Source organism: Daldinia childiae, assembly GCF_008694065.1.
Source record: "Daldinia childiae strain JS-1345 chromosome Unknown Scaffold3, whole genome shotgun sequence".
NCBI classification, from domain to species: domain Eukaryota; kingdom Fungi; phylum Ascomycota; class Sordariomycetes; order Xylariales; family Hypoxylaceae; genus Daldinia; species Daldinia childiae.
The window spans coordinates 891,847-918,939 of record NW_022984644.1 but is presented as its reverse complement, the minus strand read 5'-3'; the positions used below and the strand labels follow the sequence as shown (position 1 = coordinate 918,939).

Genomic DNA, 27,093 nt, shown 5'->3' with positions numbered 1-27,093 from the left:
TTTAAATAATAAACTTTTTAAAATTAAAATTTTTATTATAAAATTTTAATATTTAAAATTAATATCTTTTAAACAATAATTTAAATATTATATTATTTATAACTTAATTTTTAAAAATATTAATTTAATTTTAAAATTAATTAATAATATTTTATATAATATTTATAAAAATTAAATTTTTTATTATTTAAATTATATTATTAATATTAAATATATTAATTAATTTTTTTTTAAAAAAAGTTTATAAATATCTTTAAAAAATATAAAAAAAATAAAGATTTAAACTAAACTTTATTATTATTAATATAAAAAAAAATATAAAAAAAATAATTTATTTTAATTTTTTATATTTAAATTAAATTTTTAATATTAATTAAAAAATAATTAAAATATTATAAAATTAAAATTTAATTTTAAAATAATAATATTAATATTATAATTTAAAAAATTATAAATTAATAAACTTTTTAATATAATTTAAATTAATTATTAATAATTTTATTTAAAATTTAAAAAATTATAAAAATATTTATATATTAAAATTATTAATATATATTTTTTAAAACTTTTAAGATTTTAAAAAAACCTTATTTTTTAAATTTAAAAAAAGCTATAAAAAATGCCTTAAAAAAATTACATATTTGGTATGTAATTTTAAAGTTATTTTTACTTTTAAAGTTTATACGTTTAACATTTGGTTTATTTTTTAAACTATAAGCTTTTTAATTTATAATAAATTAATTTATTAATATTTTTAAATATTCCAACCATTTTTAAACGTTGAAAATAATCTTAATAAATATAAAATTTTACTGGTTATTTACTTAAGTCTTAAATTTTAAACGTTTAAAAGTATAAATGGTAAAGTTACGGTTAATTAACGGTTTATTCAATCCACCAAAAGCTGGTATGGTGGTCTTTGCATGCCCAGGCCCGGAGGATTTCCGTGCCACTCACCACAATATGTCCACACGGAACAGGCGAGCTCATTGGCAGAATGGCCATGTGTGTAAGAGTATATGGAGTGTGTAGTAGAAAAGGCCGTCGTTTGCAATTTGTATCTAATAACCTCATCTGATTTTCTTCTTGCTTACGCTATAGACTAATACGCTCACGTTTAGTATACTTCACTCTTAGCAGAGAATAACGAAATGGGAGATTCAATTTCACCTGAGGTGCTGCAGGCTATTCTGAACGGCCCATCTGCCATACCACCTGAGGGAGTAGTACAGAATCTTGACAACCCGCCTAATGGGAACGGCAGGGCCATTGCACTCGTTGTCGTGTGCCTATTTCTCGTAATGACCGCGGCTCTGATGCGTGCGTATTCGCGTATCTTCATCGTCAAGAAGCTTCACATCGAGGACTGTACGTATCCAAGGCAAGGTCGAAGACATCTACACTTTACTAATCATCGGTTCTAGTCCTAGGGCTCTGCGCTTTGGTACGTGCATCTATGGACATTTGAGGATCGCCTTATTGACAATTTCTATTACCACAGGGGTGCTATATTGGAACCATTTGGTGCTACTTTTACTTCCTAACGACAATCGGCTTCTTCGTACATCAATGGGATCTCCGAGCATACACACTGCCCGACCAGGCATATGTTTGTCTACCCGTTTCGCTGATAGCTCTTTCTAACTAACATATCTACCTCAAGATCGTGTTCATCCTGGACCTCGTCTACCAACTAAGCCTGATATTTGCTAAGACAGCCATCTTACTTGAGTGGGCGCGTGTCTTTGCACCTGATCACACGCGCGATACATTCTTTTGGGCTTGCCGTTTCTTGATGGTCCTTAATATCTTATTTTACGTCGGCAGTATCATCAGCGTTTTCCTTACATGCACTCCCCTAGAGCGAACTTGGAAGTTCTGGGTTTCGGGTACGTGTATTGCGCAAAGGCCTCGGGACATTATTATTGCTGCGTTTAATCTCGCCCTTGATACCTTCATTCTCATTCTGCCGCAAGGAATCATCTGGACATTGCAGATGAATAGGAAACGAAAGCTTGGTGTATCTCTTGTTTTCTCCGTCGGTTTGCTGTACGTATAGTCATTTATATGGCACCTCACAGGTTTACTTACCCCTTTTACCATACAAGCATAAGCTAACGTAGAATGACTACTTGTACAGAGCTTGCGTCTGCGCCGCTGGCCGTGTGGAGACGACCGTCGTGGATGTGTTCTACCCAAGGACCTTACAAGAGACATTTGATGCGTCCTATGTGATCGGAAAGGTATTCATGTGGGTGATACCAGAGCAGACATGCGTTCTACTTGTCTTCTGCGTGCCTGCGGTGCCTAAGGCCTTTTCGGAGAACAGTTTGGCATCCCGGGCACTTGCTTCGTGGCGCTCCTGGTCCCGCGTATCCTTAGCGCCTAGGGGCCAACAAAATACCAAAGGTTCGGGGAGCGGCAACAGTAACTGGGCTCTCCGTACTATTGGTAGCGCACCGAGCAGTCTACGAGCATATCGCAAGGTGGACGAAGAAGCCCAGACGAAGGACCTCAACGAACTTGCGGTTATGCGCGCAAGGTATACCGAAGCACACAGCGAGCACTTGGGTGAGAGACCCACGGATGCCAGCATCTTCAAGACGACCGAAGTTAATCAGAAGGAAGATGTAGGATCAAAAGTTTCCGGAGACTTTTGTATAGAGCGACAACATCCTTGGATGAAAGAGTGAAAAGTATTACATGGCTATTATTCTTATAATAGACCTCGATAGTACGCCGTTATGCAAGATGAAAAGTATCATGTAATTAGGGTATAGTTATTGGGATTTCTTAAAGAGCAATACTAAGTGGACAATAAGGGGGGGCAGAATATGAGGTATAATTGCATGAATAGCGGGGCCAGCAGGTATCGCCCAAGTATTATCTATACCCTCCAATCTCATCAATCTATTTAAGATACACGCCTTTTTATTGGCCAGCTTCATATCTAATCAGATAGCCTCGTATAGTAGGGCTATCTAATTAGCCAACCAGCTAACCGGCCTCATATTATGTACACGCATTAAAGATCGTTTAAAACAACCTTATTTCAATTCAAGCTTTTTGCCTTGAAACGACTACATGCGACCCTGCAGTCTTGACTGATGTATGCGACCGAGTATAATCTATATAATTTGCATCTAACAAAGACATACATGCCTTGCATCGTTACGTCACCTTTTTTACATACTGAGATATACATAAGTACATCTCATACTACCTATGTGACAAATATAGTTATGCTGCTCAGCCTGCCTTATAAAAAAGGTAACATTAAAGCAAAGCGCAAGTTGGACCAGCCGGCGCCAACAAATTGTAACCTCTCCAAATTAAGTAGCGTTGGATGGGACGTTGTATATGTATGCAAATGCACTCGCATTTTATTACCTATAACAGCCAGTTTGTGTAACTGGAACTACAACCTGCTTTTTTTTTTTGTTTTTTTTCAAAGCTGAAATTTGAAATCCTAGTTTTCACCGACTACGACATGGAAGATAAGGATGACCAATATAGACTCCAACGGGATGTGTAATTCGTATTGAGAAGGCAACCTTTGATGTTTCTTCTCTAATATTCAGGCTTTCATATTCTTTATTTGAGACACACAGAAAGCAACCCTATTAAAAATAAGCTATTGGTGACCAACTTGAGATTAATGATGGAGGGGGGTGTAGGCTGCACCAAGTCGTCGTATCAGCAGGGGCGTGATTCAAATAACTGCATTAGGATTCGAGTATATCGATACATGAATAACCAGTTACCTACCTAAGGTAATAAGGTACCCAAGGTAAGATGGGAGAGCCATATGCTGCACGTGGGGTGGAAGAGTCTTTATTACCTGTCTGGCCAAGGGAGACATGAAGACGATTGTCTGCCTCAACCTTCCTAGACTCAACATGATAGTGGCTTTGTTCACACAATCTGATAGTCAGCACTCGAGATTTTCTTTTTTCAACGTCATATTTCTAGGCATTAAGAATGGCATCTAGCTTCCTTAATATATTGCCGACAGCCGCACTTTACACGCTAGGCATCCTTGTGCCACTGGTAAGCCTACTGTTCTACTATTCTACTGCTCTATTATTCTGCTATCCTGGCTTATTCGTCTTGGCTTATAGCTAATACCTCTTTTCAATGTAGGCTCTCTTTTACTTGAGCTACCAGGTTACATTTCACCCACTAAGAGCCTACCCCGGGCCACTTATCGCGAAGTTCACCAACGCCTATGGGGCATTTCATGTTGTTCGTCGATGCATGCATCTTGCTACATATAACGATCATCTACGATATGGTGAGATTTTAATTCTCTCTCTTCGATACCTTATTGAAGATTTGCTAATTGAAACTAGGCTCCGTGGTGCGGTTAGGGCCTAACCGTCTTGTGTTTAATACCGCAGCGGCAGTACATGGTGACGCCACTTATAACCACTGTTCATTATTGTGTGTACGTGCTGATAATTAAGGAAGATATCTACGCAAATTCACGTGTCAATAAAGGACGTTCGTACTCCTATGTAAGCCGCAGTGGAAACCCCAGTATGTGGTCTACCTTGGACAGGGAGGCACATCACCGAAAACGCAAGCTGGTCGGACCCGTCGTCTCAGAGCGCTCTATGCGAGCCTTTGAACCCACCATGAGCGCCACTATGGACATCTTCCTGCGGCAGTTACTTGAGTCCAGTCAGCAGGGCAGCCCCGTTAACATGACAGAGCGTTGCGAGCGTCTTGCCGTTGATATTGTTGGCCTACTGGCATTTGGATATCCGCTTAATACCCAAACTGAGGAGACTAACAAGCTCGTCCCCGACTCACTCAAGACCACTAGTACTCTAAGCACGCTTATAATGGCATGGCCAGCTACGCGTATTGTCGCACCTTTACTTGGCTGGTTGGGCCGTAAAAGGGCCGCGACATTTCGTTTGGCTCTGCGCAAAATGATCGGCGCTCGGATGGCTCTACCCAAGGATGCGAAGCACGATTTCTACGCACTCGCAACGGGCGAGATTAGTCCGGGAGAGCAAGGCTTGAGTGCAGCTGAGCTCTGGCCCGAGGCAGTCTTCTTCATAGCCGCAGGTGAGGCAGAGATAATAATTTCCTCATATGTACCCCTTTACTAGATCCTCGTGAAGGTGTGCTAACTCCACCCATATTCTCAGGCGGAGGTACGGTCAATACGGCTATGACGGCATCTTTCTTCTACCTCTCACGGTACCCAGCCGCATACGCCCATCTCGCAAGAGAGATTCGGACGACTTTCTCCTCAGGACGTGAGATCCGCCAGGTAAGGTAGCTCCGTTACCCGGGACTATCACACTGCTAACTGAACAATAGGGCCCCAGATTAGCTGGATGTAAGTACCTAAGAGCTGTCATAGACGAAGTCCTTCGCATTGCGCCAGCCTCCCTCGCCTACACTTGGCGGGAGCAAGACACGTCTTCAGCTGCGGCTGGCGAAACATTAGTTGTCGATGGCCATATCATACCGCCCGGAACCGAGGTCGCTGTAAATCTTTACGCGCTCCTACATAATGCTGAGTACTTTCCGGAGCCCTTTAATTTTCAGCCCGGGCGCTGGTTGGCGCACGAACACGAGACAGACCAAGAACGTGAAGTGCGCGCCACCATGAGGCGTGCTTTCCAACCTTTCTTACTAGGTGATCGCGGCTGTGCGGGCAAAGCCATGGCGTATTTGGAATTGAGCATGGCCCTGGCTAAGACAATCTGGTACTTTGACTTTGAGAGGGCTCCCGGCGAAGCAGGCAAGGTAGGGGAGGGAATTCCAGGAAGAGATGGCTGGCGTGGCAGGCAAAATGAGTTTCAATTGTACGACGGTGTTGTTGTCAGCCACGACGGCCCAAACCTAGTTTTCAAGGCGCGCGAGAGGTATTGGGAGGACATAGAGGCGGGTGAAACAAATTGATCTCGAGAGAAAGTATTCAGGTATCATACGCAATGTTAGGCAGTATATGCGTTTGGTCGCCGTTTGCATAGCCGAGCTCTCGTTGAGTAAACTGTATAACAAAATCTTGTTGGTGCTAGGAGTCCTAGCCTGGTGCTAGAACGAGAAGGCATTACACGAGAATTGAAAGAAAGTAAGGGGAAAGACGTGGCGATACAACGTGAATAGTTCAAATTGTCTCTGCCTACCAATAATAGAACTCCATATCAGCCAAACTCGGATTCCATAATAGTGTGTTCTCTCCTTATTATGTAATCTTAAGCTGCGCTTGTTTGTAGTTGATACTCTTTACTTACGTGGCTATAGGAAATAGGACAGGCTCAGTAAAAGTTAGTCATTGTTATTATAGAAATAGTAATGTTGTCAGTACGACGTTGTAGAGTAGAATTCGATGAAGGGGCATTCTCCAGTATAATACAATTTGTTACTGAGACGGAACATGATATAACAGCTCTAGATATAGTCGTAAATGGAATGGATTGGTAAACTCATCCGGCACCCGAAAGTATGTCAACTTGATGTGAGTAATGTTAGTACAAGTGGTGTTTTAATATTTTGTAGGAAATATGTCTCCCTCTACGTAATATTATATAGGAGTGCCATCCGTTATGGATGTCTTTAATAAGATCTCCTTGATTTAGAAACTACCTTATCTATTAACGAATGAAGATGGTTTTAATCTATCAACTGCCAATATCAATCTCCTAATAATAATAGTATCAGCAATAAAAGCTCAGATACTAATAGTCATATTTATTATCTGGAATTAATAGTATAGGGGCGTCAATGAGATATTAGGTAAGGTATGAAATATGACATTACCTAATATTTTGGCCACCTATATGAAAATTTCTGGTCTTAACAAACCTCTATGTACCACAGGTAGTTACCTATGCTTAGATGATCACATGGCTTGATGCCACCAAGATCTATTGAATTACGGATGGTTAGGAAGTAGTTAGTCATTCTTCTTATACGAAGGAAGTACACATGACTCAGAATAGTGTTTGCAAGGGATATTGCACCACCATATTAATAACCTGTGTTACTGGTTGAGGAGGAGGAAGTAGAGATATAAGAGACTGACTTACGCCTTAACCCCTACTTCTTTTTGAACTTTGGACTACATATTGACGTATATAATATTCCAAAAGGGTGAATTATATCTCTAATCTCATTCTACGTGAATATGTTCATTCGAGACTCGTCATCTTCGATGTTTAGTAAAACTACCCAACAAGCCAATTCTACCAAACCAGGGGTTAAGTCTACATAACCCACTAATGACGATACTCAACCAATGTATACAAGAACCTCAATTTACTAAACCCCTTAGGAATACTAACATATACCTTAGGTACCTAAGGTAGCTATTTACTGCAAATATACCTACCTTAGGTACCATTCTTGCTCATGTACCTATGTATTGTTTTCTTGTGTTACTCTTTTCCCCTTAGGCATGCCTCATGATACACCCTTAGCCTCTCTACCATAGGATGAAAAATAACCTAATCTTATAATGTAGGGAAGGAAGGAAGCACACAAACTACCTGAGTACCTCTAAGTATTCACCAAACATCAGTCATCCGGTCAATGCATTGTAGCAGAGCTCAAGGGAAGGTGCAACTTGATCATGTACCTAGGTACTACTGAACACTGATACTATAGCGGTCCAAGCTTCGCTATTAGAAAAGTACATAAAGCAAGTGACTAGGAAAACACCATGCCAAGAACAAACTACTCTAATTTATCACTGCCTAACATAACTAACCTACCTAACCTACCTAACCTACAAAGAAGTCGCGTTGTGGTCCGGGCGACGCTGTTTCCCTCATAATGTGGGCTTCAGTGAATCAGCAGGCCCATGATTAAGAAAACGTTATTATTATCACTGTATCAGGGGTTACAACACGTCCCTAACGAATTAGCTGAGGCGCTACTCTATTAGCGCGAAGCTTTTGATCAACTCTGAGGAAGCGACGCTCCTTATATATTTGCAAGGACACAACGCGACTTCCGCCATGAACTCAACTGATACATCGATACATACAAACCTAAGCCACATAATTACACGTTGGCCACATAAATTAAACCTACCAACCTTTACCCTACCCTTAACTCCAGGCTGGACAACAACATCTACCCGACTTGAACCTTCCTCCTCTCAACCACCCGCACGATAACCTCTATTCCCTTAACGGCTTCAGGACAGTTAACCACCTAACCATAATTCCTCACCTTTATCCTTTCGGTAACTACCTAAGCCTACTCGCCTATTCACCTACTCAACATAACGTCGCGGGATGGCCAACAACGACATGGTTAACCGGGGCATGACCCAGGTCTTTACTGTAAGTAAACACTATTATATATCGCCGTGATTATTTGAAAACAAAGACATGAGTATTGACAGTATGCTATTACAACAGGGACTTGGGATTCTACTCGGTGCCGGTCGCATCAGCAATGAAACCCATGAAACTATCTTGGGTCTCATCGATGCAGATCAAAACCGTACCAACACCGACGCCACTCCTACGGCGGCGGAGACAACAATTGGCCTCCCAGGTCCGGGAAAAGAGACGCCTGTTTCCATGCGATCTCAAGATCTCCTCGGGTTGGGTAATGAGTTTGGGTAAGTAGCCTTTTCATGTTTACTAACTACCTCCCAACGTACCTACCGAATTTCAATTAATCCTCATTAATAGGGGCATGTCTATCGGAGACAAGCACGGCCGTGGCTCGACTGGTACGAAGTCTGGAAGCCAGTCCAAGATCATCTGTCCTTGGTGGTCTACAGCTGGCTATACCTGCCGCGATTACGAAAATGGAGAATGCAAATTCTACCATGAGGATATTCCGGATGGACTACGTCAGCCGCTGATTTGCCATTTTTGGGCGGATGGTAACCGGTGTACTAAGCCCCAAGACGCCTGCCGATTTGCCCATTACCACGCTCAGCATCGGGCTATTGCTCCTATGCCTACCAAGAGGAAGCTTGAGAAGACATCCACTGGGCTGGACTATAGTGAGCATTTTGCGATGCCCCGCCCAGCCGTGCTATCCAAAGAAAGTGAGGTTGGCAAATGGCATAGCCGGCCACGACCACCTCCTGAAGATGACTGGTAGAGCAGGTTTTAGCCAATGAGCGGTATTGGTGTGGATCGGAACGCGAACAGTGTGTATACTTGCACAAGATTCTTGTAAATTCTGGCCGAATGCCCTCGAATTATTCCCAGGTCGTGCTGCCAGGCCTGAGATCCAGGGTTCAATTGGAAGTGTTGGCTGGCGGGATTGTATTGCCCGAAGGGTTACCACGATTAGATAGCAGGTGACCGGAATGGTGCCTCAGAAAGGGAGTTGTGGAGTTGAGTTACCCCTATAATCGTTAGTTCTATTCGGCTTAATTCATTATCGGATCCGTTCATGACAATCAAATAATGTCGCCCCTTCCATTCTGTCATGAGGTGGAGCAAGAAGCAAGGAAACAACGAAGTTATTACGCGAGGAACTCTAAGCTGTGCATACCTCCGACAGTATCCTTTATTGTAGATATCTCATATGGAACGCTAATACATCCTACCCATAACATGTAGGTGAAAGTCTACAGCAATGGTTATCAGCTAGGAGACCATACCCATAAAGCCCTTCGATAAGGAGATAAGTAAATGGCTACCTAAGTATCTACATGTATAATTGAAAGAAACCTAATCCTACATTAAAATAAATTCTCTAAGCCTCTTGAATCATTTTCCGTCTTTATCAGTACTCATCCTTATGTAAAGGTTATTGATTGTTGTATTCTCCATAATATAGCCTGTCTTGGAGGCACAAGCTAATACACATGATAGATCTAAGAAAACAATCATATTTTTCGTCTGCCTTGAATTTGTTAAAATATATTTTACATTAATAACAGGTGCCACCACGTGTTAGCTGACTATTCTGTCCATTCTTTGCTTGTGTGGTCAACCTTCCAGCACCAGCAGATGGCAACTTCAAATGTACTCCCAGTCATTCTCATTGAACTTAGGTCCTGTCTTCTTCTCTCCCAGGCAAGAAATTATACCATGGATCCAGTAGGTAATCCTCTTTGGTGGACTTATTATTACCATCCTAGAGAGTTGACGTGCTCGTAAAGATCAAACCGAAGGTGTTCAGTTGAGCTTCGCTAAGGTTGACGTGAAGGTCCTTCAATATGTTGTAAAATGTGATTACTACTCGTCAATTTTTAGGAAGCACATATGTACCTAGGTAGAGTTGGTATTAAAATAAGCATCGAACCTCGTGTTCGTGTCGTTTCCAACACGAGGGTATGCTAGTTTCTCTTCTATAATATATGTCTGGGTGAGTTGTTGCGTAATTATTAGCTGCAATTGTACGCTGATATACGAGGCAAGTGGTTCTAGAAATAGAAATAGCAAGTAACAAATGTATGGAATGTTATATTGGCATAATTACTACATTAGGGTAAGTATAAATCAACCACTTGTTGTTCAACTATGACAATAGGCCGTATCACGGTGATTCGAATATAACTAACGCGGCCCCTTTTCGGATTTGATATACATAAAGCACAAGGATAGTTCTCTAATTACATAACAGTAAAGCGAACCACGAGCCTATTTCGTAACAAAACATTGCCAGAGTCAAACACTTAAAGTTCCCATAAAACGTACCAGGTTAGAGCTCAGAAGAGGCACCAGACGCTTAGGCCCTCTAGTATTTCTCGAGGGTAAAGTTGAATAATTGCGCTACGAGTACGATGGAATATAAAAGAATGGCCTCGCACCATTTGAGACCTTGAGTAACTTTACCTGTTCTGTTCCGATACCTATGACGCCGGTTTTTGTGCCGGGAGCCTGCTATTTCTCTTCCAGACGTTGCAGAATGAAAACCCGCAGCCAAACAAGGGGAAAAGCCTTGACATGGACATCTTTTCCTGCAGAGATTCGTCTGATAATCTTGGCGATAATTGCATATCAGAAATATCCTGGCTGGGCTTCTCTTGAATCTGTATGCAAAGAATGGCAGCAAATTTTAGAGGAGGTCAATTTCTACAAAATAAATATACGATTATCTTCTCTTGAGGATTTCGAACATATCGTTTCATCACAGATGAGGGAGCTTATTCACCACATCTATTTCAATGTTGAACTACCACGATACACCTCCACATGTTGCTTAAAACGACGTTCGCCATCAATAAGGATCAGCTCTATGGTCAGTGACGGGATATGGAAACTTTTTTCTATTCTTAGTACTTGGGCACCGACGAATAACTTGGCATTGGAGATCAACGTATACTCTCCTAGCGACTGCGAACATTGGTTTAAGAACTTATACTTGTCCACTGTTGAAGTTGAGCATAGCGAGGGCGGAATTCCGAATGCACCGAAGACTGGAATTCAGTTTCATGACTTGCAGCATGGTTGGGTGCGTGGTCAACAAGTTAAAGCTCCTCCAAGACCAGCTATATTACGACTCTTCCGACCCATCTGGTTAGTGTTCCCCGAAACGTTGCCTTGAGTAAAAGCAGTCACCAGCTTCATTATCCGTCGACAGCTCCGGCGTTGTATCGGTCCAATGGGATTGGGCTTGTTACTCAGTAGATTCGATCGTCTAGAGCATATATCCTATGAGCCGTGGACGCCTTATGAAGATATGACCAGCGAATTTCGTAGTCGAGGTACGCACCCACGCCTGCAGCAGGAACCCCGAATTTCATCTTCTCACCATGTTGAATATATCCTAATCATTCACAACTAATACTTAGAGATAGCTCTTTCTTCTACAATTCGAAATAGTCTCCCAGATACCCTCAAAGGATTAATAATATTTGAGGACTCCTACAAGTTCTATGATCGATTTCCAAAGCGGCCAGCCCGTATACCCTGGTTTAATTTGGTCGATCCTAGCGAAGGGCTTAGTGCGGTTTTCGCATCTAAAAGCCTTGACTTACAATACCTTGCTATCTCATATATGATTGATGCAGAAGAATTCTTTCAACACTGTCACTCGACGTGGAGCTGGTCACATCTACTATCTCTGGTGCTCACATCACAGCTCCTTAAGGAGGACAGGGAAAAGCGTAAGCAGATTGAGGGTTTGTTATGCCAAGCCAGTGTCCTTGTACGGAAGATGTCCAAGATACATACATTTGTGCTTTGGAATGGTGGAAAGGCACATGCCTGTGCGTTCATATATCGTATAGACCGAGATAGTGCCTCGGTAACTTGGCGCGGAACGTGGCATCTAGAGCTGAGTCCTCTTGTTGTTAAGTCATGGCAGCTCACCGTTTCAAAGCTTTCATTTCGTGACCTTCAACTTGAACTAAAGCAGGAGTGTATTCAAGGGGTCATAAATTCTCACGGAGATGCAATCTACCATCTAGAACTACCCTGCCAAGTCATCGACCCTGTGTCACTTTGGCAGATCCGGAGGGAAGGATGTAGCTAAGCGCAGTGATAATATAAATTTGGATATCATTGCCTATGTTATCCTTCTATGCATCAGCACCAGATCTTCCCAACCCCGATTCCAATGCTAATAATTAATACAAATTCAATGCAGATTCAATGTCCTTATTAGATGAGACTTGAAATCTAGGTACCTTCAAAAACGTGCTCATGCATTACTCGTAACCACCTTCTCAGCCACCTTGCCATCTTCCTGTATGATAACCTTGTCAACATGGAGTGACGCTTTGACAGGATTGGGCTGGTTGTAAACCCATTCGAGCTGTTCGAGAGTTCGGCCTTGTGATTCAACACTATAGATAATGAGTTAGTGAACATTGCAAAGATATGGTAATATGAGCCTACGAACCCAAAGAAATACCAGAGTATCGCTTCAACAACGTCCCATCCGACAAACACCTACAAAGAGTTAAGTCAGTATCTCCCTACAATAGTTAATGGGTATAAGGAGTGTCTTACGTAGATATACTTGTATTGAATATTCCCCAAAGCAATAGGTCCAGCAAACTGGTTTATGAATCCCATGGCATATACGAGAACGCTGGAACAAGCAAGACCTTTAGCTCTGGTGGTAGTCTCCAACGCTTCAGTGGGAATAACACCCTGGAGAGGTGTATAAGTGAAGGAGAATATGATATTAAAAAGGAAGTAAGACGCCAATGCACCCTTGGCGTAAGACTCTTGTATATTCTCCCCTTGAGCGTCTAAGGTGGCGGAAAGACCGGAGTTAGTAGCTAATGCTGCAGCGCAGGCTACACGAGACAATTATCTATTAGCAAAAATGTCATGACATTTAGGGGTAAAGGGAGGCAAACCGAGTGTTCCGAATACCAACACCTTTCGACGGGGCATAGTATCTGTTAGAGCCACAGCAGTCAAGGCCCCGATGGCAGATAGCACAGAGTTGAGAAGGTTATAGGCCAGCTGCAGCTCAACGGATGTGACGCCAATGATCTCGAAGATAGTGGTGTTGAAGTAACCTAATCCATTACCAGAAAATTGACCGAAAATAGAAATCATCAGCACTTGAGCGATTCGCCATCGTCCACTATGGCTGAAAATAAAAGGGCGGTCTATCATAACAGTTAGTCCTTGTGATATGGGTTGCTTGGACCACGGAGCGGAAAGAGGAAGACATACAGTCCAAGGGTCTCTTGTCAATGCCATCCTGGCGAATACCTTCCCTCATTTCCTCAACTTCAAGCTGCACAAGTTTGGAGTTACGGTCACCATTCCCATGGTACCTCGCCAAGAAGTTAATAGCCTCTTCCTCACGGCCGTTGGCCATGAGAAATCGAGGTGATTCGGGGATGAACCAGACACCAAATAGAACAACCACACAAGCAAGCGCCTGAATGATCAATGGGATCCTCCAAGAGTAGTTGTTGTCAATCTTGTTACATCCGTATACGACCGCAGCTGCAGGAATGGCGCCCCCAAACCAACCGCAGTTATAGAAACCTACGGGAGACCATTAGTATGCCACGATTATACTCGCATAATATCAGAAGGTGTCTCATACCAGTAGCCCGACCTCGCCAGTGAGGAGGCGCTACCTCAACAGCATAAGCTGGTGCGGCAACAGTCATGACGGAAATGCCGAATCCTAGAACAAAACGACCGACGACAAATTGCGCGATCGTAGAAGCGGTGGCAACAATAATCATTCCGACGATAATGATAACGGCACCGCTGAACATGCCAATCTTGCGACCATATTTATCAGAGAGGACGGCAGCGAATGGAGCGCCGACCATCGCACCACTGAAGCAAAACCGTCAGCTTATGAATACAGATAACCAAGGTAATCAGGAGGGAAGACGGACACAGTGTAGAGAGAGAACATAAGTGCAACTAGAGTGCCAGTTTTGCCGCTATGGAATGTGTTCTGGAAATGTTCCATGGCGACGATACCAGTAAGGAGTGATCCTAGATGATGATGTTTGTCAACAATCTGTAAACCTTGGAAACTTTCCGTAGAGTATTACTTACCATCGTATCCATTGGCGCAAGCGCAACAGAACGCGATGCAAATGGAGACTACTAGTCGTCAGTAATCTGCGAAGAATGGAATAGCGCATAGCCTGGTTTCGATGCATACAGTAAAGGTGTATCGAATATTTGCTCTTATAATCGATTTTAGTCTCTTGGATCGCCGCGTAGAGTTCGGCCTGGTATCTAGTTAAAAAATTGAAACTAATAAAAGCGTCGAACGAAAGAAGGTATCGCGTCCTGACAGAAGTTGAATCGAACGTACGTTGTGCACTACTTTGGCCTTGGCACCCGGAGTGTTTGTCGTCGTCGAGCCTGATCCCTCGCTCACGGGAACCTGCTCATGAGACACCAGAACACCAGCCGCGTTAATTTCCTTTTCTTCCATCGTTATCGAAATATCTCTGCGACGGTCCTCCTACACGTGTCGGAGAGGAGCTAGATGGAACAACAGCCTTACATCCATCCCGTATCGATCCTGGACATGATGATGTTTTTATTATTCTTTACGGAACACCCCTGTCCCCCATTTCTTACCCCAGCTTCTCTAAGCAGCAAGTCCCGAAAAGGGGGCCGGGGGAAAGGCTTCCGTGATCCCAAATTGAAAATGCTGTGCCACCCGAATAAGACATACTCTGCTGTTAGTGATTCCACTGCAGAGACTAAGCAGGGGTAACACTCATATGGGTTCGAGTTCTAGATGCCAAGGCACCCCGGCAGTGGTTCGCTTCCACGGCCTTGGCGATATTCTTGGCCCACTGGCGCGAGTAGATATAGATCTATAGGTATGTAGCACTCGTGTAGCGCAGATGGTCCGTTACCGTAAGCACTTGAGAGAAATCGGCAAAGAAACAAGATCGCCACGCGGGTTAGAATTCGAATCGCCCGTAGACACGCGATATGAAGGGTCCCGTCGATAATGGGCATTCCGAAGTGTCTCAGCGCTAGAAAAATAAATGGACCTTAAGCTTACCATGTAATGTAATTGGTGACATCCAGGATCTAAGCAGTCAGCAATCTCGGTGACTATTATCAGATTATGCGCGATATACAAAAATGCTATAGCTGAAAAGATGCGTTTTGACCCAGAGTTCCCAACGGGCCGGATCAGGACCACTACCAGGGATCCTCCTCGCGCGGGGGGTCTTAATTGGATCCGTACGTTCCGCGGCGGTAGGCTCTATAAACCTCGCAGCCCTTTTGAGCCTTTTGAGCCTTTTCAGCTCGTTATATCCTCGGAGTATCGGGCTGTAAGCTTTAAGCCTACACTTATCGCCTACGAAAGCCTGACGAGCGAACCAATGATGGAAGCAAATCCAGCCGAAGCAAGAACGCGAAAGCAACATTGTCCTCATCGCCCGGTCGACATCGATACAACCTTTTTTGCAGTCCCTTCTTTGCGCGTATCTGTAGGGCCGAAGACTTCGGACCGAAGCCGTTGATTGGTTTAAGTCGTATTCTATTAATCTTCGGCTCTTGGTTTTGCGGACTTGGCCCCGATGTAATCTGCAGGTCATAACGGAAGCCCTGCAAGATCGATAGATGTACCCACGGCACCTCCGATCGCGCTACGGGATATTTACTCGGCCGGTAAATTAAGATACCGTACTATAAACGACTTCAGCGTCGCTTGATGGATGTAATACGTCGTTGAAGACTTACATATAACTTGGTAACCCTAACATTAGATAGATATTGCTTGTTTGCGAGCATGATTTCTCGCTAGGTCACATCCGACGAGAGGGGTACACTGTAAGTTGTGGGGGTATACACTGATATTACGATAGAAACTGAACCAAATCTTCAGCTATGACAAATAAACAGTGTAGAAGATAATCACGAGCTAATCTGAGCAGCATCAAAGAGACATTAAAATAGTAACCGAGATTATGAAGTCTATCCGAGGGTCAGCACTTCGGTCTACAATTATGATAGTTGCCAAGACATTTCAAGGTGTTGTCAAAGCCTGCTTGATTCAACACGGTGGGATCGATTTCAGTTACATTCGGCAATAGCTGAAGTGTCATCTGCATAGTCTCAGCCTACCATTTGACATACTACTCCATATTGCTACAACTATTGCTTAAGACTATTTTTCTTTACGAAGAATACTAACACAAGCATAGAGGAGCGACTAGTTGCTTGTTAGTAACTACTGTTGTAAAGTAATAGTTAAAACTCCTAGCAACCAAAAAGTTATAATAGATTAAGGACCTAAGGTATATTAGGTATCCTGCAGAAAGGAGACTACCGCAAATATAATATTAGATAGTTTTCGATTCGATTCTATAGAGTATCTTTTAATTTGAAATATAGCCAACAAGTGTATCCCACAAGATGCGTATGTTGTGACCTCTTAAATCTTAGCATAATTATATTAAGCCAGCGAACCCCATGTCTATTTTTATCGGAGTCAATTGATGTCTAGACTATCTATATGTACGGCTATCTTATATAGGTGATGTGCAGCACAGCAAGTAGTCTCTCCATCAGTGCGTTAACGCCTCCTCGAAAAGCCTCCTCAGCTGATCCCTCTCTTGCTCGAGTTCCTTAGCTAGACCAGGCGCCAGCATCAGAACCCTGGCTTGAGGTATCGTCCCCTCAACTAGGGCGTCGATGTGGCTCGAGTCAAAGCCTAATTCTTTAAGTCCCTTAGGTTGGTCTCCTAGCTCAGCAAGGAATTGTGTGATGGCGTCGGCTAGGACTTCGCCAGCATCCTCACGTTTTACGTTCGTGATATCCACACCAAACGCTTCTGCGGCAGCGAGGTGGCGATCAGGGTTCGACGCACCCGTAAATCGGAACACGGCGGGCGCTGACACTGCGACCGAAACGCCATGAGGAATGATGGGCGTCGCTACATCATATCCCGCATGCTTGTAACCGGGATTTTGACCGGAGATGGGATATGACATTCCTAATATTCTCTGTTAGTATGGTCTTGTTGGCTTATACTTAAGACTGTATCTTACCGTGACATAAGTGAACACCAGCATTTCCAAAACCAACCCCAGCAAGCGTGGCGGCGAGGAGCATCTCGCTTTGGGCTTCGTAATCTTCTGGGTCCTTGACTGCTCTCGGTAGGTATTTAACGGTACTTCGGAGTGCATTTAGAGAAAATATGTCACTGATAGGATTTGCGCCCTGGTACGCAGGTCTTAATATGGGATTCGAGGGCCGGGGTACTCTTTCATTGAACGGGATGGCTGTCCACGACTCAAGCGAGTGGCAGAGGACATCCAGTCCCGAGCTCGCCTTCACTGCTGAAGGCATCGTCCTAGTGTTGAGCGGGTCGCATATACCGAGGGTCGGTTTTAAGTTGCGATGCGCAATGCCAGTCTTAGCCTTCTTTTCTACGAGGTCGAAAATAGCCGTACCAGTCGTCTCACTACCAGTACCAGCTGTGGTGGGAATAGCGACTAGAGGCTTAAGCTTTTTGTCAATTGGCCGTCCTTTACCTAACGGTGCATTAACGAAATCTAGGAAGTCAGCATCGGGATACTCGGTGTAGAGGTTCATCAATTTAGCCGTGTCTATCACCGAGCCCCCGCCTACTGCAAGGTAAGCATCCGGTTGATGTAGTTTAGCAAATGCAATAGCCTCTTTGATACTATGTTTGAGTAAGTCAAGATGCGAGATATATTGCAGAATTTGGTGTCAACTTACGAACTATCCTTTGGTTCAACTCGTACTTTATCAAATATTTCATATTCTATCCCTTCTCTCGATAAGGCCTCCTCTACTTGTTTGACAGCAGTGAGTTTTCGAACAGTTGAGTCAGTTACGACACAAACACGTTTAGCAGCCATGTTCTTAAAGTCCATGCCAACTTCTTGGGTGACACCAGGGCCAAATCGGATTGAAGAGGCGGCCATCTCAAACGCATATTCCTTCTGCTGAGAAAAGTCTATAGGGGAAGCAAAGCCGCGTCTCCCTGTCCGTCTATTGGTATGCTGAGCATACGCATTAATTTGTGGTCTTGCATGATGATGATGATGTCCCGGGTTTGAATGACATGGACAATTTGGCGGGTGAGCATACTGAACCGTCCGTAGAAGACTAACTGCTCTTGTAGCAGCCTTATTCCTTGTGTATTAGAACCTATCTAATATAACATTTAATAGTAAGAACTTACATTCGGAGCTACTCGAACTACAGCAACCATCTTTATAGTTGGAGGTATATATGTGTTTCAATCTCTCTCTCTTCGGATGTTTTATACGAGTATTAGTTGACTGGCTAATGAGTATATAATATTGAATTGTAGTTGCAATAGCTTTTCTTCTCATACACTAAACGTATCGTCTATCATCTATTTATTAATGTGAGCGGATGAGATGGATGGAATCTCTCTTAACCTAGGACAAAAGTAGAGAAGACAATGTGGGGTAAAATGCGTCCCGCTGTGGGGGAATAAGCTTGTTGCCGGTTCGAACCGGTAATAAATAGGTACCTTCTCCGCATAATGGAGACAAAATGGGGGAGGTTCGGTTCAATAAATCTGGGGATCCATTGTTGTATTAAGCTTCACCTTCCCGGCTTAAAGTGAAATTTAAACTCGAGGCTTAGGTAACTAGTCTGCGAAACTTCTCATGCATAGCTCTTAAATTGAAATTGATCTAGCGCGGATTCCAATTCGTTGTATACTCAAGGTTACAACGGATCCCACGTAGAGAATAAAACGATTGGTATTTCAAATCCACTTAGATACCATAACGCCACTGACCTCCCAAATTGAGCAAAGGTTCATTCATATCAATGATCGTGATTCGTCAGTGTCCGGTGTGAGTCAACCGGGGTAATTATCAACGACATATCAATTTTATAAGAACATGTTCCAATATAAAGGGAACCACCTCAGTTGGGGCCAATGTCAGCAATGGAAGAAGACGAGAAGGGACACAGAATAATATAAATTTCAAATTGAACTCAACGTCACCTTCTTATTATGTCGTCAACAGCTTCCAGCACAACCGCCGGCAAGGAGCCTCGCATGCGACTCCGGGATCTTTTGCCAGACTTACACCTCGGATACTGGAAACCAGGGCCCCTCAATTCGCTTACTGATGTTCCCGGCGTCCTGGTCCACACCCAGGAGATTATCACCGATGACGGTGCCGTCAATACCGGTGTCACGAGCATTCTGCCCCGAGAAAACTGGTTTTATAATGCCTGTCATGCCGGAATATTCAGTTTCAACGGTTCCGGTGAGATGACCGGTAGTCACTGGATCAATGAAACGGGCTTATTACATTCGCCCATCGTCATCACAAATTCATTCGCCGTAGGTGCCGCGTACCAGGGAATTTATGAATATACCATCAAATCTCAGGGTGTGACTAAGGGGAATGTCGATTGGTTCCTCCTACCCGTGGTTGCTGAAACCTTTGATGGATACCTCAATGACCTTACTCAATTCGTGATTAAACCCGAGCATATCATTAAAGGACTCGAGAGCGTATCAAGCGACCGTGTCAAGGAAGGTAACGTCGGCGGTGGAACTGGAAGTAAGTCATATCTACGCCATGTTTTAACTAGCAAATCGTCCTAATCGATATATCATAGTGATATGTCATTATTTCAAGGGCGGTACCGGTAGCAGTAGCAGAGTCGTTGATGGATTCGACAGCAAAGGTCAACCAAAGACATATACTGTCGGAGTGTTAGTGCAGGCCAACTATGGTCGCCCACAGCACCTCCGGATTGCAGGTGTACCGGTTGGGAAGATCCTAGCTCGGGAGGCCGATCAAGCTACCGAGAGTAATCCAGCAATCAAAATGGCACGAGAAGCGCTTGAAAAGGAGAAGAACAGAAAAGACGGGAGCATCATTGTTATTATTGCGACAGACGCACCTCTTCACCCTTCTCAAATGCAAAGGCTTGCTAAGAGAGCAACGGTGGGACTATCAAAGGTTGGAGGCTATGGTCACAACCCTTCCGGGGATGTGTTCTTAGCCTTCTCAACCGGAAATGAGATTCCAGTTCAGTCAATCTCAATGGAGCGGAAAGCAGTCGACCCATTCAAGCCTACGCCTATCACAATTGATATTATAGACGATTCTTCGATCAACGGGATTTTTGAAGCTGTTGCAGATGCCACTGAAGAGTCGATATATAATGCTTTATGTATGGCAGAAACAATGGTAGGAAATAAGGAGCACAAGATTGAGGCTCTTCCTCTTCAAAAGGTTAAGGAGATCATGGAGAGATATAATTGAAGAGAAGTGTTGAGAAATGTATACAAACCAGATACCTGTCGTACTTTTTGTTTTGCTTATTGTCTTAAATTCATGTATTTGCTTACATAAAATAGTAAGTGAAATGTGGCTTTGAATCGTGGCGTTGAGTGCACGCTCCCTGGACATTCTGACATAGGAAAGTGGGATTCGCGACCTTGAATTATCAAACCGTAATGCCAAGAAGCAATAACCTAAAGACGCTTTGGCCTCAACTCCCTGAGACACTAAATTGTACACAGTACATCATCAAACGTTCCGTTCCCTTCACTAAGCATAACCCATACTTCGACTATCCTTCTATCACCACCACCATCGCGCTCGTTAAAGTTGACCCTTAATCCTAGAGACCTACCGATAGGCTCAACTAGTTAAGCATTCCGCAAGCTTGGTCGCAATAACTCACCCTATCGCTCATTGAGATATTGAACGGACTCGAAAATGGTCCCTGAACTTCGGCGAACCGTCCTTGGCCATCTATATTCATGAATTCGTCAGACGATATAGTCCGTTAACTACCTACCATGGATTACCAGCGCCAAAATGGCGGACCCGGCTTTGGCCGTGACTTTAATAGAGCTGAACGATTTGAGGACGAGAAGAGGCGCATTGTGGAAAGCTGCTTCAACAAGAAGGATGTTGATGGGTCAAGTAAGATTGCCTTTAATATTTTTGTGTTGCCTATTGCCTGTGTTCTACCCAACCGTACCAGGCGCTGACGTATATTGTGTGTCCATGTAGTACTCGAAACATATATTACCCATATTAGAATAACTGAGTATTCTTCTCATCCGTCCTCCCCTCCGCCGCCCGAAGCACGATCCCAATCCGAAAAACCTCGAGTCATCATTGTGGCAGTGCGGAAGTCAGGCCGAGTGCGCATGCACAAATCCAAAGAGAATGTAAACGGCTCATTCTCTATTGGAAAGACCTGGGATTTAAACGATCTTAGTGGTATCGAGTCCTTTACTTCTTCAAATTGCGATCCCCAGAAACGAGAATGGGCTGGTGAGACAGGGTTTGTCGTTAATGTCGGGAAGCCTTACTATTGGCAGGCCCAAGCCGACAAGGAGAAGAAATTTTTTATTGCTAGTCTTATCAAGATCTATGGGAAGTACACCGGCGGTAGCATACCAGAATTAAAAGGCTTCGACTCCCGCGAACTGGAACAAGTCTTAGGATCACGAAGGCCGCCACCAGGCCGAGTACCTGCTTCAGAATCGACTCCCTCATTACGAACTGGCCCTACTCCTACCCCTACGCCTCCTCCTTCAAGACCAATTGCCACTCCCCCACGAATGGAACCTAAAATTTCAAGACCCGATCCCATACAATCTCAACCCAATATTACACCTATTCAGAATAATCTTCCTCCTGCAGCCGCCGTTAGCGGATTCCAACCCTTCCGCCCTAATCAGCCACCTAGTTCACCTGCGCGTAAGCTAGCCCCTCCTAACGGAACCTCTTCGCCAGCGCCGGCGCCGTCACTCGGTGCAGACTCCGCTCGCACAGGTAGCCAAACTGCCGCTTTACGTAGACTAGCTGGGAATAATAAGAGTCAAGAATCCATAGCAGCTTCTATTTCCACAACGAGAAGTGATGACACTTCAAGCATACCGCCGCGATCAAGGGGAGGTTTGGCTGGACCTGGTGCCTTGGGTAGATTCGGTGATCCTTCTGGATCGACTTCACAAGTGGACTTACCCAACAGGAAAAGACCGCCAATGGATCCGACGAGGCCGAAGGAAACTACAGATGATGACCTTGTACCAGCACCATTAATGAGCCAGGGCATGCGAAGGGAACCACCGCCAAGAAATACAGATCGGATGTCACATCGAAAGAATTCTGCCGACAGCAGGATGGAGAACAGCTTTCCCGCGGTGAAGCAAGCACCGGCACCGGAGCCAATTCCTGACGTTCCCTCGAGTCCGGTAGATAGGACAAACGGCACGGCATCCGCATCTGGATCGGTTGTCGAAGCTAAGGTGCCCGGATCACCGTCTACCAGTTCACCAGTGGACGAGGACAGCCGTCCAGGATTAGGACCTATGATTAAGCCAAAGTCCCAACGTGACCTAGCTGGGGCCCTGTGGAAAGCGGCTTCGGCAGCAGCAGCATTTAAACCGCGGCCTGGTGGAGCTGGAGAGCGATTACGCGAAATGCAAAGCAAGACAAACCTCAATGGTCCAGACGGAATAACGAGCGTTGTCCCAGCACCGCCACGACCAGAACCCAAACCAGAAACTCCCAAACCTCTAGATCTTCAGAAGAAGCCCATTGATAAAGCTTCCCTCGTCCCTGAGGTGAAGGTTACAGTGCCTAATTCCAGCCGGCCGGCCAGTTTACAAGCTTCCGCCAAGGAAAATCGGAGGAAGAGTATGGAAGCAGCTCGTCAGCAGGAAGCCTCTCGACGCTTAACCGTAGCCGGCAATGATACAAAATACTTATCTGCTCTCGGCGTAGATACGAACCTATTCCTCGATAAGACCTCAGAATTTGCTAGATGGCTAGATCACTTTGGTTGGGTGCCTGGTGACCAAATGCGAGGTCGTAATTTCGAGGAGATGAAACTTGACATAGATCGGGAGCTTAATAAAGCTCAGGCTGGAGGCTGGGTCGTCCGATTTCAAGAAGAGGATGATCGAGTGGAGGCAATTAAAAAGGGTCTTGATGTTTCCATCGCAGAGTGTGACGAACTCGACAACTTACTAACTTTATATAGTGTGGAATTATCTGTGAGTGTAGACCCAAATACCCAAATGAGTCTCGCTAATCACCGTATAGACATTATCCGATGATATCGCGTATATTGAAGCACAAGGCCAGGGTCTACAAGTGCAAGCAGCAAATCAAAAACTACTTAGGAAAGAGTTGGAGTCTCTGCTTGATACATGTGCTATCACCTCCGATGACCTGCAAGCCCTTACAATAGCACCCCTCGAGACGACTTCAGGTCTTGAAGAAGTCGAGACAGCGCTTGTTACCTTGTACAAGGCGATGATGAAAATTGACTCATCTGCCGCAGGATCAGAGCTTCGAAAGAGCGAAGACGCAGGACAAAATTCCACCCTCAATACCGATTACGGCAAAATGCGTATTGTCCAAGAGAAAAAGGAGATGTATCGTTCAGAAAGCGTAGCATTCCTCCAGAGGTTCAGTGCTTTCATGTCTCGACAATTTGATAAGGCAGCCCAGGAAATCCGGTCGGCCGTAGATGGAGCTTTGTCCAAAAAGATCGATCCCGGACACCACGATATCGGGCGGGAGTTGCTCTGGCGATATAGTCCTCTTATACTCTACGCTAGGGAGGTAAACCTTGAAGGCTGGAATAAGTGCTTACAGGTATACCAAGAGAAGAATCTCCCGCTCTATAAATCGAGATTCAAGGACATACTCGATTCGTGGAAGCGGAATGCCAGGAAACCTTCGGGTGACGAAGCAGAGCTTCTCTTCACTGCTGAAATTGAGAGACAGCAGGAAGGTACAATGGCCACCGCCAGAAAGATCACCGTGAAACGAAGCCAGACTCTGGCTAGGAGCTTGCGGGGTCCCCTTGGTGACGGTAGCAAGACAAACCTTGACAAAATTTCAGACGGTCGTAACCTACCGTATGAAGTATTTTCAGGCATGATGGATGACCTTGTACCCCTTATCGAGATCGAGCAAAACTTCATCGTTGATTTTTTCCACGCAACCACTTTAGAGACGGCGGATTTCCCCGATCTCGTGGCCGCGTCAAAACCACGAGATCGACGAGGTGGTGATCTGAAACGACACAGGCTGATGGAGCCGGACCGGGAATTAGCTAGGAGAGTAACACGAGCCATGGAAGCAATATTCTCATTCTTGGAGCAAGAGTTGCAGAATACGATCGACTGGGTGCTATCGCAGGATCCATTGTAAGTGCAAAATATTTAGATTGCTTTGACATGACGATAGCTAATTCAAAAACAGACAAGGAGTCGGCATTCTTGCAGTACTTGAGCACAAGCACTTAGAAATAACGCAGTCTAACCAAGATTTCTTGAACAACGTGTTGCAAAAACTTCACGGTAATCTCGAGTCGCGTTTCACGAAATTCGTAGAGGGGCAGATTCGTGCAATCGAGGATACAAAGGTCAAGATTAAGAAACGCAAGGGTGTAATCTCCTTCATGCGAGTCTTCCCACACTTCTCAAATGCTGTGGAAATGATGCTTTTGACAGTCGATACGAACTCTTCTGTCAGGAAAACGGTAGACAGGGAGTATGACCGTATCATCAAGACTATGTTCGATTCTCTTAAGGTTATTGCTCGCGAGAACCCTTCCACTCTCACGAATAGCGGGGCCGATCCAGAGGACAAGGAAGCACTGAACTACCATATCCTCCTTATCGAGAATATGAACCACTTCCTCGAGGAGCTCGATACTCACGGCTTGGAGATACTTGAAGACTGGAAAGAGGCAGCGGCAGGCGAAATGAGCGAGCACACGAGTCTTTACCTCAATGCAATCATGCGCCGACCACTGGGCAAGTTGCTTGAATATCTCGAAAATATCGAAGCGCAACTCGCTACAGGAAAGAGTCCCGCAATTATTGCCGCACAACCGAGCAACGCAAGAGGGACGTTCAATAAGATCCTCAGCGGCTATGATGCTCGCGAAGTACGTAAAGGTGTCGAAGCGTTACGAAAACGAGTCGAAAAACACTTCGGCGACGCGGACGACCCAAGCTTAAGCCGTGGTCTAGTCAACAGGGTCCTCCGAGAATGTGAGAAGTTCTATGGAGAAATTGAAGTTCGGATTTCCACGGTTACAACGACGGTATATGGCGGTGATGTACTATTTGAATGGCCTCGCGCCGATGTAAAGAGTGCCTTCGCCACCACCGGTCGGTAGGTCGGACCGAGTGACTGGAAGTACACATCTTCTCTCGGGCGCAAGTCGACAAGCAGTGGACGGTCCCGTATTATAACATCAATGGATGGTTGGCATGATGGGAGTTCGGCTGGTAGTACATATTCACGATAATTGTATAAGATGACTGATTCATCCATGCGTGACCCTACCGCGTGTTGCAAGAAAATTGCAGACTGGGTGTACGAATAGTTATATACCTGGATCCTTCACTGCCAGCAATTAGGTTAAAGAATTATATCTATTCCTATGTCTTTAATTCTTGCATACCTATCGATCTCGAATTTTATATCGTACGAGTTTCGATTTGATGTTGATATGGCAATTGTAGCCACCAGGAACAACACAATCCAAGTCTGCCATTCGAAATGATAGATAGGTAGCTAGCCATATTGAAGGCAATAACTCTTGACAGATGGTGACTTCTATAACGCCCAATATGTCGAATATCCCCCCCCCCCCCCCCCCCCCCCCCGCACAGCACCAAACTAATTTCTACAGCGATGCTTTTTTTGGGATTTATAGATCACTTCGATATCAACATTGTTTCGCCCCTTTTCTCCTGTCCAGATAATGATCCCTTTGCCCTGACTCGGGTCTTGCCACCCAGGTTTATGAAGATCCTCTGATCCCTCCTCAGCAAAGACCACGTATAGCTCTTACCATACCTTCGAGATATTCTCTTCTATTACTATCGAGAGGGACTCGTAAACCATGAGTGTCCCGAATATGAGAGGTTGCTCAGAGCTATGATATGCTAAGGGATGGGATTTTGGTAAGGGGCTGTACCTAGTGCCAGTAACTAGGAACGCGCCACCGGTAACTCATACAATGACTAGGAGCTTACTCCTTACAGGATCTTCCGCAGCTTTCGCAGGTACCTATGTGCTTAATGACAGACAGTCCTATGACATAGCATCATTGATCCGAAACTTAAAGACGCCTGAGTTGTATATTGACAGCGACCCGTCAGATCACTGCAGACATAAAGGTCCAGACTCAGTTGCGCCGAATTTATGGACTGAGTTCTTCGGTATAGGAGGTAGTTATTGATTTGAGCCTATAGGGGCTTCGGTGAAAGAAATACCTAGGAACTGGGCAACATTGGAGTAGTCTTTGCTCACTAAATCGTATATTGAACCGAAAGTAGACTCCACGGTTAAGTAGTCCGCATATAAAAAGCCATTTTGAGGTAGGCTATCTAAAAGACTTATACTATGTAATCGATTATAGTGATCATTCAGAGAATGCATAATAAGGAGAGACGTCTTGATTCATATAAATGTTATATCATAGTTGTCAAATCATCTTTTTAGAGATGATTAGTTATTTGTTGATTTATATATTCACGGATATAGGGTGTAAATAGTAGTATAGTAACTGGACTGTGAAGTTAGTGAACTTGGCATGGAGCCTTTATAATGGCTTCATAATGGCTGGATGAAAACCTAAATCATCCTGACCCCTAACTCTAGGTAATGTAAGATATAGTCCTTTATGGTAAATTTCCATCAAATTCATTTAT

At 44.2% G+C, this 27,093-nt stretch overlaps 8 protein-coding genes across 8 annotated transcripts; 6 read left to right on the top strand and 2 right to left on the bottom strand.

Annotated features, from left to right (window-relative positions):
* Positions 1-1,151: 1,151 nt before the first annotated feature.
* On the top strand, positions 1,152-2,693 carry GL218_02993 (uncharacterized protein; the record flags this gene model as incomplete). The annotated part of the gene is made up of 5 exons (XM_033579536.1): positions 1,152-1,368; positions 1,425-1,444; positions 1,502-1,609; positions 1,664-2,049; positions 2,141-2,693. The coding sequence occupies 5 exons, from the start codon at positions 1,152-1,154 to the stop codon at positions 2,691-2,693; spliced, it is 1,284 nt and encodes a 427-aa protein (XP_033436197.1).
* A 1,288-nt stretch (positions 2,694-3,981) lies between these two features.
* Positions 3,982-5,922, top strand: GL218_02992 (Isotrichodermin C-15 hydroxylase; the record flags this gene model as incomplete). Its single annotated transcript, XM_033579535.1, has 6 exons — positions 3,982-4,050; positions 4,144-4,294; positions 4,353-4,405; positions 4,467-5,076; positions 5,160-5,284; positions 5,335-5,922. The coding sequence occupies 6 exons, from the start codon at positions 3,982-3,984 to the stop codon at positions 5,920-5,922; spliced, it is 1,596 nt and encodes a 531-aa protein (XP_033436196.1).
* Positions 5,923-8,264: 2,342 nt separating this feature from the next.
* On the top strand, positions 8,265-9,090 carry GL218_02991 (uncharacterized protein; the record flags this gene model as incomplete). The annotated part of the gene is made up of 3 exons (XM_033579534.1): positions 8,265-8,312; positions 8,391-8,596; positions 8,670-9,090. 3 exons carry the CDS (start codon positions 8,265-8,267, stop codon positions 9,088-9,090), a joined length of 675 nt encoding a protein of 224 aa, XP_033436195.1.
* Positions 9,091-11,625: 2,535 nt separating this feature from the next.
* GL218_02990 (uncharacterized protein) lies at positions 11,626-12,420 on the top strand (the record flags this gene model as incomplete). The annotated part of the gene is made up of 2 exons (XM_033579533.1): positions 11,626-11,650; positions 11,744-12,420. The coding sequence occupies 2 exons, from the start codon at positions 11,626-11,628 to the stop codon at positions 12,418-12,420; spliced, it is 702 nt and encodes a 233-aa protein (XP_033436194.1).
* A 168-nt stretch (positions 12,421-12,588) lies between these two features.
* Positions 12,589-14,820, bottom strand: GL218_02989 (Lactose permease; the record flags this gene model as incomplete). Its single annotated transcript, XM_033579532.1, has 10 exons — positions 12,589-12,733; positions 12,790-12,839; positions 12,900-13,192; positions 13,256-13,513; positions 13,581-13,901; positions 13,963-14,204; positions 14,267-14,369; positions 14,433-14,480; positions 14,542-14,611; positions 14,698-14,820. The coding sequence occupies 10 exons, from the start codon at positions 14,818-14,820 to the stop codon at positions 12,589-12,591; spliced, it is 1,653 nt and encodes a 550-aa protein (XP_033436953.1).
* A 2,101-nt stretch (positions 14,821-16,921) lies between these two features.
* On the bottom strand, positions 16,922-18,597 carry GL218_02988 (putative hydroxyacid-oxoacid transhydrogenase, mitochondrial; the record flags this gene model as incomplete). The annotated part of the gene is made up of 4 exons (XM_033579531.1): positions 16,922-17,349; positions 17,405-18,042; positions 18,099-18,511; positions 18,568-18,597. 4 exons carry the CDS (start codon positions 18,595-18,597, stop codon positions 16,922-16,924), a joined length of 1,509 nt encoding a protein of 502 aa, XP_033436954.1.
* A 783-nt stretch (positions 18,598-19,380) lies between these two features.
* On the top strand, positions 19,381-20,650 carry GL218_02987 (Beta-peptidyl aminopeptidase BapA; the record flags this gene model as incomplete). The annotated part of the gene is made up of 2 exons (XM_033579530.1): positions 19,381-19,939; positions 19,998-20,650. 2 exons carry the CDS (start codon positions 19,381-19,383, stop codon positions 20,648-20,650), a joined length of 1,212 nt encoding a protein of 403 aa, XP_033436764.1.
* Positions 20,651-21,192: 542 nt separating this feature from the next.
* On the top strand, positions 21,193-25,550 carry GL218_02986 (Exocyst complex component 1; the record flags this gene model as incomplete). Its single annotated transcript, XM_033579529.1, has 4 exons — positions 21,193-21,319; positions 21,410-23,406; positions 23,456-24,570; positions 24,626-25,550. The coding sequence occupies 4 exons, from the start codon at positions 21,193-21,195 to the stop codon at positions 25,548-25,550; spliced, it is 4,164 nt and encodes a 1,387-aa protein (XP_033436950.1).
* Between the last annotated feature and the right edge of the window lie 1,543 nt (positions 25,551-27,093).